This window comes from Lytechinus variegatus, chromosome 3, assembly GCF_018143015.1.
Source record: "Lytechinus variegatus isolate NC3 chromosome 3, Lvar_3.0, whole genome shotgun sequence".
Classification (NCBI taxonomy): Eukaryota; Metazoa; Echinodermata; class Echinoidea; order Temnopleuroida; family Toxopneustidae; genus Lytechinus; species Lytechinus variegatus.
The window spans coordinates 1,723,178-1,738,392 of NC_054742.1; the positions used below are offsets into that span (position 1 = coordinate 1,723,178).

The 15,215-nt window shown below is 36.2% G+C and overlaps 1 protein-coding gene across 1 annotated transcript; it reads left to right on the forward strand.

Annotated features, from left to right (window-relative positions):
* The first annotated feature begins 493 nt into the window (after window positions 1-493).
* LOC121409947 (dentin sialophosphoprotein-like) lies at window positions 494-12,183 on the forward strand. Its single transcript, XM_041601740.1, has 3 exons — window positions 494-968; window positions 9,753-10,958; window positions 11,641-12,183. Exons 2-3 carry the CDS (start codon window positions 9,765-9,767, stop codon window positions 11,932-11,934), a joined length of 1,488 nt encoding a protein of 495 aa, XP_041457674.1. The 5' UTR covers window positions 494-968; window positions 9,753-9,764; the 3' UTR covers window positions 11,935-12,183.
* The last annotated feature ends 3,032 nt before the right edge of the window (window positions 12,184-15,215 follow it).

Below are 15,215 nucleotides of genomic sequence, written 5' to 3' on the forward strand. Positions count from 1 at the left end.
CTGGCCTTGGGTTATTTGCCAAACTTTTCACTATTCTCTATATACACTGCAATCTTTAACCAAAAAAAAAATCATTGATGTCGAGCCCGATGTCGAGTTTGAACGAAGAACAGTTTGACCTGCTTGATTGCAAGCACTATATATGAAACGAAATTATCATTCAATTCCGAATCATATTTCATAGGACCACAAAATTGAGAGCGAGTGATTCCTGAAATGAGGGTGGGAAAACTGAAAGAATATCGCTCATTTTACTATGTATTGAACAATATGTTTTGCATTATAATTTGTATAAATTTGTTTCATTTTCGATGCTTTTTCATTAAAAGAAATGAGAAAAAATATATGTGTATATAATATCCATGTGATATAAACGGCTTGTAATATGACACCGGGCTATGCAGGCGAATAGCCGTGACCATGGTAACAGGCTAAACAATGAAACCCCAGACTATGACCCCTTGAGAGTGTATACGGCACCCTCTAGATAAGGTCATTGGGCCATGACGAACCCGTTGTAAATGCGAACTTGCTCACAAAACACACACCAGTAGTTCACAATCCGTCCAAATATATCTCGTGGTGGTATGCGACCAAACACTGACTTTTTATTGTTTAAATCATACTCAGCGGTTTACGAGGTTGGACTTTAGGAAATATGTTTTAAGGATGTCATGTATGTTGATCCCAAAAGAAACAAATTCACAAGGAACCGTAATTCTGAGCGAAATCAACTTCGATCAACTTGGAATATTTGTGACTGTCTCCATGGCATGAATCTCGTCGAGCTCCCTGTTGTTGTTGATGATTCGACTGATGTTTAATTGATTCACACTGGGACAGAAAGACAAACCAAGAAAAAGAACTTGACTGTATCATCATCCATTATGAATTGGAGATAAAAAAAGTTGGATTGTAATTAATTCATAACCTCTGTTTCTAAGTGTCAAATCACCAACATAAATCAGGTGAGTGTCATATTCATTCATTTCAGTATTCTCATTTCTCAAAGATATATAGTACTATTTTTTTTGTGTGTATGTGAAAGATAGAGCTGTGTTTGAAGCTCCTTGATGAGACCTGGAAACTTGGCTGCAGATCTAACTATGCATTTTAATAGGTAAGATATAAGAAAAATACCATGCCCGTCGCGATATCGTTAGCAGACGCTAAGATATGCCACGTTATAGTATACACCGTTATTGCTGTTTATGACAATAGTTTTTAAGTTCAGTGCAGCTAGACAGCAGCCCCAGCAGCTAATAGAAGTCAGCTCCATGCATGCCTCTAATTAAATAGCTGAACTGTAAAATAATATCGACTGACGATTTGGATAATAACTAGTTTTTTTTTTAATGTTTCAGAGAATTTTGTGATATGCAGTTCCAACGTCCACCATGCACGACCGCGTATACCTCCGGGTACCACTATACTACTACTCCTACTGCTCCTTTCATATTCTCAACCTTTCATAAGAATCAGGGGAGCGTTTCATCAATATTTTCATCCGACAAGTTGTCAGATCTGACATCTTTCCATGATTTCGATTGGCTGAGAGGCAGTGTTCTATGGTAACTGTCGGATAAAATGGGACTTGTCGGATAAATCGTCTGACAAGTCCTTTCATGAAACGCTCCCCAGGTGAACTGAAGAAAAGCAGTGCCATACTACTTCTTCTCTACTACTACTACTATACTACTACTACTACTACTACCACTACTACTACTACTACTACTACTACTACTACTACTACTACTACTACTACTTCTACTACAACTATTACCAGGGGCATATCCAGCCCTTTGCCTATAGGGGGGGGGGATGGGCCAAATTTTTTCAACCATATTTTCTCCGATCGGCCGCTCAAAGTTGATTTTTTGTTTGTTTCTTTGAAAGGGGTAGTCCTACAGCCACTGTTTAGCTTTATTCTTATAAAACTACATAAAATGCGATAATCTCATAAACGAAGCGCGAGCCAATATTGTTTTGGAAATTTCATATATTTTGTCCTGGAAATTGAACATTCTGGGCAATGTTTGTGATCCTGAACAAGCTGAGTATGTAATAGATAATCACCGCGAGTGCGAAGCACGAGCAGGAAGTTATAAACCAAACCCAGGTTATCTGAAAGTGACCTGTTAAGTCTTTTTTGCAGTTAGCCATGAAGAGGATCTTTCGACAATTAAATTACAGCGAAATTTTTTGACATTCCGACCTAAAAAGGGCCATTCTAAGCACTTTTTGTAATCATGAGCGGGTATGTGTATAAACAATCGATGCAATCGCGAAGCGCGAGCAGCAAAAAAAGATTTCAGACCTCAAAACGGGACACTTTATTCATGTTTCGAGGATTATGAAAATGATGGGTAATTGGCTATCTTCCCACATTAATGATGCAAGTGCAGAGCGCAAGCAGAAATTTTTGATATTCTCCTCTGAAACGGATAATTTAAGCACGTTTTAGATAAAGAACAAGCTACGTATCTCAATAAATATGCGTGCACGTATTTTAGATTTAGACCTAGAATCTGGGCATTCTGAATACGATTTTTAAAATGTTTTAAAATCAATAATACGAGCGCGAAGCGCGAGCTGAAAATATTTGATATTCCGACCTAAGAAAGGGTCAATTTCAGCCCTATTTCAAGCACTATATAGGAGAATTGTAAAGTGAATGTGAATCACACTTAATAAAAGATGTGAGCGCGAAGCGCGACCTTGATATTTTTTTATTATCATTTTGACCCAGTACCGCCGTGACAATCTAAGGACATTGTGTCATCATATGAAAATGATGACTATTCCTAAACGCGAGATGAAACTTGCGATATTCCATTCTGAAAAGGGGACATTTCAGTTATTAGGAATATTTAATTCAAGAAAATATTTTTATCTTCTTTATTAATCTAATAATCCCAATGAGTGCACAGACTTTGTTGATAATAAGGCCTGAAAACTGGACATTTAAAGCACTTTTATTAATATGAATAGGCGGCACAGATTATTATATTTAATGCAATTTTATGCATGCACTACTAGACTACTACTACTACTACAACTACTACTACTGCTTCTACTTTTATACTACTACTATACTACTACTACTACTACTGCTACTACTACTACTACTATTACTTCTACTCCTACTACTATTACTATACATCAATGACCACTGCTTCCTACATATATTATCAACCTCTCATAAGAATCAGTTTAACTTCAGGAAGAAAAGCAGTGCTATATAAAACTGCTGCTACTACTTCCATTACTACTACTACTACTACTACTACTGCTTCTACTTTTATACTACTACTACTACTACTACTACTACTACTACTACTACTACTACTACTACTACTGCTTCTACTTTTATACTACTACTACTACTACTACTACTACTTATGGAAGCTTAAAAGTGCCACCGAGATGTTGAGATAATTATCTCGGGAAGTCGACATCTTGATAGCAAAAGTTAAGATGACGAGATCCCAGATCTCATCATGTCAACATCTTTAAGAAGAGATGATGAGATGACAAGATCCTGGATCTCATCATGTCAACATCTTTAAGAAGAGATGATGAGATGACAAGATCCCGGATCTCATCATGTTGACATCTTGTAGAAGAGATGATGAGATGACAAGATCCCGGATCTCATCATGTCAACATCTTTTAGAAGAGATGATGAGATGACAAGATCCTGGAACTTATCATGTCAACATCTTTTAGAAGAGATGATGAGATGACGAGATCTCGGATCTCATCATGTTGACATCTTGTAGAAGAGATGATGAGATGACAAGATCCTGGAACTTATCATGTCAACATCTTTTAGAAGAGATGATGAGATGACGAGATCTCGGATCTCATCATGTTGACATCTTGTAGAAGAGATGATCAGATGACGAGATCTTGGATCTCGTCATGTCTACATCCAGTGGAAGAGATGATCAGATGTCATGATCTCGTAACTCGTCATGTCTACATCTTTAAGAAGAGATGATTAGATGACATGATCATGGATCGAAGATCTTGTCATCTGACCATTTCTTCTAAAAGATGTCAACATGACGAGATCCGGGATCTTGTCATCTGATCATCTCTTCTAAAAGATGTCGACATGATGAGATCCGGGATCTTGTCATCTGATCATCTCATCTACAAGATGTTGACATGATGAGATCCTGGATCTTGTCATCTCATCGTCTATTCTACAAGATGTTGACAAGATGAGATCCGGGATCTTGTCATCTCGTCATCTCTTCTAAAATATGACGACATGACGAGATCCGGGATCTTGTCATCTCATCATCTCTTCTAAAAGATGTCAATATGATGAGATCCGGGATCTTGTCATCTCATCATCTCTTCTAAAAGATGTTGACATGATGAGATCCGGGATCTTGTCATCTCATCATCTCTTCTAAAAGATGTCGACATGATGAGATCTGGGATCTCGTCATCTTATCTTTTGCTATCAAGATGTCGACTTCCCGAGATAATTATCTCAACATCTCGGTGGCACTTTTAAGCTTCCATAACTACTACTACTATTACTATTACCTCTACTACTACTACTACTATTCAATGACTACCACTGCTTCCTACATAATTTTTATGTTATCAACCTCTCATAAGAATCAGTTTAACTTCAGGAAGAAAAGCAGTGCTATATAAAACTGCTGCTACTACTTCATACTACTACTACTACTACCACTACTACCACTACTACTACTACTACATTACAAGCACTGCTTCTTATTATCAACCTGTCGTATGAGAATCAGTTAAACTGAAGAAAAGCAATAGCGTATGATCTTTAGGGACAGCGTCGCATATGTGGGGCAGAATTTAAAAATAAATATGAAAATGTAATTGTGTGATTGATTTTGACATAAAATTATAATGTTTGAGAAAAAATAGTATCAAGTTTTCCCTTTTCCCTTTTCTCCCTTCATGTCGCGAAAGGGGAAGAATATACATTTCTAAAGTGGGTCTTTAGAATTTTTCGAGGAAAATATTGTTCATTGCCATCTTTTTTTTTTTACAAACTGCAGTGATAGACGACCATTATGGAATTGGTCGGCATAGGGGCAGCTGCCCCCCAAAGAAACTTTTCACGAAAGTGGCTTGGGGTCGGGCAAAATTATCGTAGTTTATTATTGTATATATTAATTTTCATGGTATTGCTTTTCATACCCTAGGTAAACTGGCACAGGTCCGTCATACCACTGTGTCTGATTTTTAAAGTAATGAAAACTAAAGTGACAAACTTATAGCTGGTTTATTATTCACACAATTTAATTTTCCATGCATGCAAAATGAATGATAATCAATTTGACGTCAAATAATATTGACATTTGCAGAAAAAGAGAGAAACATAAAGTAAAGGTTTAGCGAAAATAACTAAAGCATAACATATTTATGACTTGTGAACACACAAGGTTCTATTTTATAATGTCACATGCCAGCCCCCTCCCATATATTTCTCATGTATGCAATATGAAATCCACAAAAGAGTTATTTTCTCAGAAAGTTGGAAATGGTTAACAGTTTACGCTTTCATGAAAATCAGATTAAGTTACCATTAATCATTCATTTTATCCGAAATCTAGGAAGTTGCTCAGATGATGGGACTTCAGCATTTTTGTTCCGATCGAGATTCATATACCAAATATTTCATTATACATTTATGTATTTTCTCAGTTTTCCTCATTTCATGAAAGGGGGACTGGGGAGGAAGCGTTTTGTGGCCAAAAAAATAATTGATTCTCACCGACTTCGGACGTTAAAATCCTTGCCTCTGATTGGTTGAGAACAAAATAACACTGCAAACTAATTTTTCATGAAACGCTCCCCTGCATGGGCTATAGTAACAAGTAAGAGAATCTTTTGTCATCGGACTACTATTTGTGTTATTTAATATGATAAAATTCACACCTACATGTACCCTTTCATCGAACAAATCTCAAATATTGTGATTTGGGTTTTGAAAAATCGTGATGGTCATTTGATTTTATTTGAAATGAGAACACTTGAAATCACACTGGACATTTAGAATTATTGGCACTTTTTGTGGCGTGCATGTTGCAAAGTTTAGAGTCAAATAATTCACCGTTCTATTATAATAGAACAGGCGAATATAGATTGAGTTGTCTTCAATAAACATATTATTAAACAATATTACAGCGGAAACCCTCTGCAGTTTTTGCAATGATAAAGTCTAGTGCGTCGAGAATTCGGACCACACATTTTCATATTATTTCATTAATACACCAGCTTAATCATTTATCTTTGTATCATACGAGGCCATTCTCATAACCGATTTAAATTGAATTTTGTCGTGGAACGATTCCCTCATAATAAGCCTATAATATGATTCAAGCTGCATGGTTTTTCTATAATTTGAGAGATTTAGATAAATGTTCAGTAAAGTGTAGATAATTAAAACAGAAATAGTAATGCGCACACGTCCACTCATACGCCCTCATATGCACTATATATACATATATATACACACACACACAGACACACACACACACACATATATATATATATATATTGTTCAAAACCCAACTTCACCCGACAAAGGAAATTATAATATGGTATGGTGTCGAAAGTCTGTCCATCTGACGGTCAATCGGATCAGGGTTACCTTAGCCACTATACCGTCTCTGTGGTCTAGTGGTTAAGGCACCGGCGTTCAAAGCTGGGGCCCGGGTTTGATTCCCGGCAGAGACATTTTTCGGCATCACCAATTTTTCTAAAAAGGGTAGATAGCTCTGGGGAACTTCGATTTAAGCTACGCCTACCTTTGTTCTCTTCATCCATTTCTTTCACACACATATTGTACATGTACTTCCAGTCGATTTGGGGATTTATAGTAAGAGAAAATTAAATGTGAAAGAAAGATGAGAGCCCAGAAAGCGATGGAAGTCATCAACTTTATGCCTACCAATGTCAAGAATATATGCCTATGATATATCCCTGCAAGCCAACGATGCATGTATTGCACTCCTTCTATAATACTTCATGTTAAGTTTATCTGCTATTTCTGTTATTTGGTCGTCATGGAGTTAATAAACAAAATAGTTTCAAATTTCAGCCACCGCATGCATGCATGAAGACGATGTTTGTACCAAACTGTTATTACTTTGGAGGACTTTGATGGTTGTTTTTAGAAGTTGGGTGAAAGATTTCGTGACCCTTCGAAGTTGACAAAGGATCTTAAAATTAAATTGACTGCCACAATCATGACAACGTCTTTATTTCCTCCTCTATATAGAGCTGAAAACATTTGTTTCAGTGTTTTATTCGGTGTTAGTTCGATCGTCTAAGTTACACTGTTAAAATAATTAAAACAACGCTGTTTTCTATTTTAATCGCATAGTAGTGGTTTAAACAGTTTAAACAAGTGTTTAAAATCTTATATTTGAATTCATACTTTGTTGTTTAAGAACGAACGCATGTTATAGTAGACCTATACATTTCCATCTCTACGAGTTATCTAACTGCTATATTTTTAGCTGCAGTTTGTTTGCTTGTCTCCTAGTTATCAACCCATGAATAGGGGTATTTTTATGTTAGCCTCGACATCTAAATTGATGTTTATGAGATCAGTTTATAAAGTGCCTATCATGACGATGAAGCAACTGAAGTATGTTTCATATAGCAGAACAAGCTCAAATCAGTATGATTAAGAGAAGCCTTTGAAGTAGTTTACCCACTCACGTTTTTTTTTGTGTGGGTTCTATTATAACGAAGTACAATATATGCACAGTGATCTCGTCTTGTTTGTGGGTCTGTGACGTGAGCAATGTTTGCTAAGTTTCGAAGCACAATAAGCTTGTTATATAAGGCAAAATAACATGCCATGATAAGAAATTAATTTAAGATACCATCTACTGCGGAAGATAGACTTCCTTTATATTTTAATCTTCACCAATATTTTCAGATCGGCACAGTACCATAATCAATGAAAAACCACTAATGACATGCGAATCATCATCGAGCCAATTAATCTAATTTTCACCATCGCTGAACATGCATAGTACACAAAGCCATCAAGAATAATCAGCATTGTATTCCCGCCAACAAGATAGGCATTAGAAAATTGCATAGATATCATAATGTGAATAACATACACGTGCAATTGCATGGAACCATCGGGTGGTGCTTACATACTGACTTGCCAAAATCAAATAGCTTACTCTAGAAAAAATGTAGACTTTAAAATGCCTATTGTCAGGATTGTAAATTTCATTTTTTCACAAACAGGGGCCGTGGAACGGTTTTAAAGGGGGGGGGGGCTAACCGCTGACCATGTAAAAATCCCAATCATAATCACTTTTACGTTTTTGTACACGGTTTTGGAAAAAGGTGGGGGGGGGGGTGAAGCCCCCCAGCCCCTACTTCCGCGGCCCCTGACAAATGAGAGAAGAAGGTGGCCAGACTTTATTTTGTAACAAATGGAGAAAAAACGGGGTAAACAAAACAAGGGTAAAAGTGTCATTGGGAATTGATTATAAGTGAGGAATATCATTGAGCCGTGTCATAGTCTTCTACAAAATACTTACACAGGTTTCAATTAATACTGTTTCAAATGAAAATGGCAAAATAAATTGGTGGAGCAACCTGCGGGCGGATGGACTTTATAAAAGGGGTTTTTTAAAGTTTGCTCTGCCGTTATTAAGGTGGTTTTGTATTAAAATCAGGGGTCGTGATTATGCAGCAAAATATAAATGTGTCAACGAAAACGCTAACTAGTTTTCACCTCAAGAAAACGACTACAATACTCATTACATATCGTGGAATATAATTGTATGAAAACGTCTCACATGGCGAAATCTTTCTTGGCAACGGCACAAATAAATTAATGTAGCTTCTCGGAGCCCTGTCAGTGCTGCTCCGACCTCTTATTGGCAGATTATGTGCATTATTTCTTTGGATAAGTACAAACAAAATCTTTATTTTTTTGGATGGGGGGGGATAATGAAACAGCTTCATAATTTCTTTCGCCAATAATCCCAAACTCCTGAATTTTGAGAGCCCTTTTTGTAAAAGAAAAATATCTATGACTGGGTCTGGTTATTTTCTGCTCTTCTGGAATGAATAGTGCCAGGCTTTCACTTTCAAAATTATGTTATGTATTTACTTATTTCTTTATATTTATTCTTATGTATTCTTAAAATGTAAACTCACATTGTTAGTCTTTGGACTTTTTGATGAGTATCGTTCAATAAAACCGAATTGAATGTGAAAAAAAAATGATAAAAACGTTATTGATATAAATGGAATACAGCAATATAAGGTTTGCGTTTTTCGGATGACTTTGACTTTGGCCAGTAGTTTATAACACTAATATTCATTGATGCGCAACCACAAGAAAATACATGTATCATGATACTAAGTTGGTCATTTGTGTAATATCAAGTTTCAATTTTATGAGCTTATCTGATTGTATTGGATTCATGCTATTCCATCTTTCATAATGCATTTTTGAAAAATTATGTTGTGTTGGGGGGGGGGGTTGTTTTCCATTTCTGTTTTCACTATTATTTTGCCTGTATATATGCAGTACACTTGATGCAATAATTGTATTGGCCTACTTCAGAAACATCCAAATGGCCTTCCTTTATCATGTTTTATGAAAATTTCTTGTCAAGCGTTGTGAATCTCCATTATCCAGGATATGGGCTATAATGTGTTTTGGACTTTAGATATTGATCATTTCTTGTTTACTTTCCTACCAGGATCCTTTCAAGATGTCTGGAGCTGCAGATGATGATTCAGCACCATCGATCAGCACACCTCAGTCTCCCGAGGGTACAGATGGAGCACCGGATGTGACAGTGACTGAAAGCAAGCCAGATACCCCCCATAGCAATGCAGAAGAGGAGGATGCATCAAAAGGCCAATCAAAGAGTGAGACTCAAACAGAACCAGGAAATGAGGATGGTGAAACATCAAAACTAGAAGATGCTCCACCAACAGACAATGCTGCACCAGTGGATGAAAAGAATGTAGGACCATCCGGTGAAGAGAATACTGAGAACAAGGAGGATGCAGTTGACGGAACAATCAAAGCGGAAGATACACCTGCAGATGGTGAAGCAGAGCAAAGTGCCCAGCAGGAAACTCCTCCTACCACTGAGGAGGAGAAAGGTGAGCCTGCACCAGAGACAGGGGAGACTGAAGCTGTTAAACAGGAGGATGTTGAACCTGGAGGACAGGATGATGAAGCACAAGCACAGCCAAATGATACAGAGCAGAAGGAAAATGACATGGGGGATGTTGTTGAGGGTGAAGAGGCCAAAGAGCCAGCAAAGGAAGATGGTGTGGCAGTAACTGAAGACAGTGCCAAGGATGAAGAAAAAACAGATGAAGTGGGTTCTGTTGACCAAAAAATCTCAGAGAATGAGAGCGAAAATGTTGCAGACACTGGTGCAGATGAGGGTGAAAATGCCAAAGACAATGTTAAAGATGAGCAACCAGCACAAAGCACAGAGTCAGAACCAACAACTGATGTTCCAGAAAGTGATACCAGGGAGACACAATCGAATGCAGATGACACCCCTCAAGAAACTGAGAACCCAACAACAGAAGCATCAAATGAGAATGTAGGGAATGAACCTACGTCAGGGAATGTTGAGGACATGAATAATGAATGTGCTAAGGACAATGCTGAATCAAAACCAGAAGACACCATTGCAAACACGAATACTAGTGATGTTTCTCCAAACTCTGGAGAAAGTACAGAACAAGTGGAACTCTCTGAGTTAGACTCTGTGAAGTTGGAAAATGATCACTTGAAGGGAAGAGTTAAAGAGCTTGAGGAAGAGATAGAGGGAATTAAAGAAGGGCGAAAGGAAGGAATAAAAATCCAAGCAGCTTACCTTGCTCGGGAAGTCAGTCAACAGCAAGATACCGAAAAATACCTCAGAGAGAAACTTGCAGAGGTAAGCACAGTAGAGTATATATTCATATACTTGCTTAACTATATTATCGTCATCATCACCACCATTGTTATTACAAAGTTGACATTTAAGTAAAGGATTTACTAAAAAATAATTTTTTGAATCTCAGTTGTGATGCCATTATTCATACTCTGTATATGTATAATTTTTGTCAGCTACAAACTGGTATGTTGAGGTTTTATACAGCTACATGTACGTCATTGCATAGTGGGTGTATCCCAATTATCCTGCATACAGGGTGACTGGGTTTAAATCCAGCCACAGCAAGTTTTTGAAGACCTTATAATTATTGTCACTTTTCACCTTTTTAAAAGATGAATGGCTATTGAATGATGCAGGGGTGATAATGGTAGCATGGCTATCACGTATTAACAGTGCATATTCATGAAGCTACCATCAGTAAACACTTAAACTTTTGCTATTGTTGATAGCCCTGTTATAATCATCAATCAGCATCAAAATCAGCATCAACATGACTGTTACTACCACTATAATCATAATCACCATCACTCTAACCATCAGTGACAATAAGTTTTTATTGAAAGCAAACATAAGGTTATGATTAGTTATCCAGTGCTTAGTGATAGTTTGTTTCATTTCAATTAGACAATGGAATTACCTTTTTTTAAAGAGCAATTTTGATTTTACCTTCCCAATCATATAGAATCTGCAAGAGAAAGAAGAAAGTGACCAACGGGTGAAAGATATGCAGCTACGCCTCAAGCGATTCGCCAAGGATGATCAGGCGAAAGACACCCGGTTAGCCAAGATGGAGAAAGAGCTTCGTGAAGTAACGCATGAGGTTCAGATCTTGGAGAATATGTTGGATGAAGACACACTTCGTATGGTGCGGGAGCAAAAATCAGGTGGAAATGTCAATGGACCAAGCATTGCAGGAAAAAAGAAAGGACCTGCTTCACCTCCTCCACCACAATCAAAGACTTGTGTTATTTTGTGAAACTCTTCATTTAACTCATAGATATATATTAGTGTGGATGCTTGTAATGTGAATGAGAATGGTAAGGGTGCCAAACAGGTGACAACAAACAAGATAGATATTGTATAAAAAGATGAAGAGAATTTACAAAGAATAGTTTAGGAAAGAACAGCATGGTCCTGTCTTTCAAAGAGTCGCAACTATGGAAATCCAGCTTTGTCAACATCTAAAATTACATATTTGTTCAATTGTTTTCTTGACAGTTCAGTATGCTTCTCTTAGTTTTTATAGGACATTGAGCAAATTTCCTGTAGAAAAATTTATGACATTGATGGATTTTCATATACTTGAGTTGAGATTGATTGGATCAATTAAAACTCTTTGTTAGATGGGGCCCAGTACTACATGATATAAGAGATTAAATCATATCTTAAGATTAATAAACCATGTCCCATAGGTTAAGATTGAATGATGAAACTTGGATTGATTTATTCAGGGGCAGCAAAAATTGAGGGAAAGATAAGGGGGGGGGGGAGGCAGAAAAAAATTAAAAGGAGAGATCCAGTCAATGTAACTTTACTATATCTGTATGATTAATTCAATGGTGAAAAAATTATACTACCAATATCTTAGCACTTCCCCTGGATCTATTTATGTACAGGGCACCGATCTTCCTGGACCACATTTTCCCCAAGATAATTTCAAATTCAACATGTTAAAAGTCATTAAAATTACTTTTGCTTCCATCATTTTATATATTCCACTTCTTGGGACATTGTTTATCTTGTACATGAATGCAAATCTCTCACACAGGGTTAAGATGCATGTAAATTTAATCTTGTAAATTTGATCACTTCATTCACATGTCATAGAACTTCCTGGATTTTCTTTTTTAACCATTGTAGTTGATATGAATAATAATGCTAGATATATTTTTTCAGACATACGGACATATTTTTTGTATCCTCTGGCAAGAAGTGCTAAATAAATTCAGCTGTTATTATTTTCCTTCAGTGTGCTGTCATAGTATAGATGTATTTCAAACTAGTCACTTGCCAGATCAGTTCTGTGTTGGATTGGCCACAAGTAAGATGTGTGCTAACAAATATTCTACTTCTTTTGATATTATATGTATCTTTGAATTGTTTGTTGGTATATCACTACGCAGACTAGTTTGCTTTGTTGCATCAATGGGTATTACACTGAATCTCACAATTATTTGTAGAGTTTCAACTCAATCACATTTCAAGCATGTCTGTATATCAATATGTAAAATTCATATTTACAATCCATGTATATTTTTTGTCTTCTCATTTTGCAAATGTTTGAATGAATGCAAACAAGATCAGTATGGTGTTTTGTACAAACTATTTCCCTCTTTGTGAAAGTTACAATTTGTGTAATGTCGATGTTTCAGTTGTATTATTTGAATACAAATCTTAATGTAAAGTTACTCAAAATTTAGTCTTTAGACCTTTTTTTCAAACACTTCCTTCAGCTTTTCATTACTTTTGATATTACAAATAGGGAAGAAAAACATTGACAGCTCCTCTGCTATAGATATTAGATTAGGGTTGTGATTGGAATTTATGGTTCAGAAAGAAACGATGATGAGGATTAGGGTAAGGTCTGAGGTTAGGTTTTATGTTCAGCTCAATATCTGGATTTTCCGCAGGAGCAAATGCAAAATCTATTTGAAATAATCCATTAAAATCAATTTACAAAATTTAGGTGAAAATCTAGCACATCAATGATGTGGAGCTCATTCGGCACCCTTCAACAAAATTTAACACAATTTTAATTTCAGCCCAGTTGACACTGTAGTGAATTATATTGGTGACATAAATTGCGGATATAGAATTGAAATTGATGAAGAAATGACATAGCATTTTTTTGTGATCTATGAATAAATTTCATATGAATTAAGTATTAATAACTATCTAGTCAAGTTTCTTAACTCTGTGTAGAACCTTGGTGAACCCAATGTAGCTCTCAGATGGAACAACAATAACCAAAATCAATCAACAAAAAATAAGTAATTTTTGTGAGTTTTGAAAATATATAAATGAATTAGCATATTTAATGAGTTTCAAAATTCTAGATGTTGAAATTTTTGTATCACTACCTGGAGCTATTATATAAAGCAAACAAAATTGAAATTGATCAACAAATGAAGAAGAAAAAACATTTCTTTGTAATTCTGTGTAGAAGTTTGGTGAACCTCATAAAGTTCTACAAAATGGAAGAAGAAAAAAAGTAAAAATCGGTCAACAATTAAAGAAGAAAAAGCATTTTATGTGAATTTTTAAAAATATGAATAAATCAATTTCCCATAAATAAGCATAAAAATCGTTCTAGTCAAAATTTCAAAATTCTGTGAAGATTGGTGAACCTCATGAAGCTCTACCAGATGGAAGAAAAAAAATCAAAATCGATCAACAAAGAAGCATTTTTTGTGAATTTTGAAAAATGCGCATAAATTAGCATATTTAATGAATTTCAAAATTCTGTGTAGAAATTTCGAATCCCCCACCTAGTGCTATCATATAAAGCAAACAGAATTTAAATCGGACTTGAAATGGCGAAGTAGTAGCATTTTGAAATTGTGGACGGATGACAGACGGATGCCACGTCCCGGCATAAGCTGATCTTGCCCTTCGGGCCGGATGAGCTAAAAGTGACAAGTTTTAATGTTTGTTTACAACATAAAGACGATTGTTATTTCATATACGGTACCTATTTGGTTTGACCAACAATGGCACAGTACGACTCAAATTTTGAGCTCGGTGTCCCTTATATTGTGGGGTTACCCATCTATGCAACTGACTCTGGCAAACCAGGAAGGGGGGGGGGCATTTCACAATGATTTAAGTTTGCATAATCTGACCATATGATCTCACCAATGCTACTTGGAATTTCAGTTAGATTTAAATCTCTGTGGAGTGCCCCCCCCCCCCCTCTTTTAGATAGTGCTATCTCCATCATATCAGCTTAAAGGTCACTGTAACTAAAACATCACATCAACTTTTCCTGTCATCATTTATCATTTTGTTGTGTTTTACCAGTAGCTTGAGTTGCAAACAAGAGGCATTGAGTGATAGCAGTAACTCATATTTTTCATACAAATAAAGAGACTCAAAACAAGCAAGGTTTTATAAAATACTATATATCACAGAGATATAATTTATTTAAGATGAAAAGGGAATCCACTTTTTAAAACTTCAACAGATAAATTTTCTGTTGCATTCTTGTAGGCTCTACCGTGGTGACAAAAGCTCAGCTTCCAATTAAAATCAAGGTAT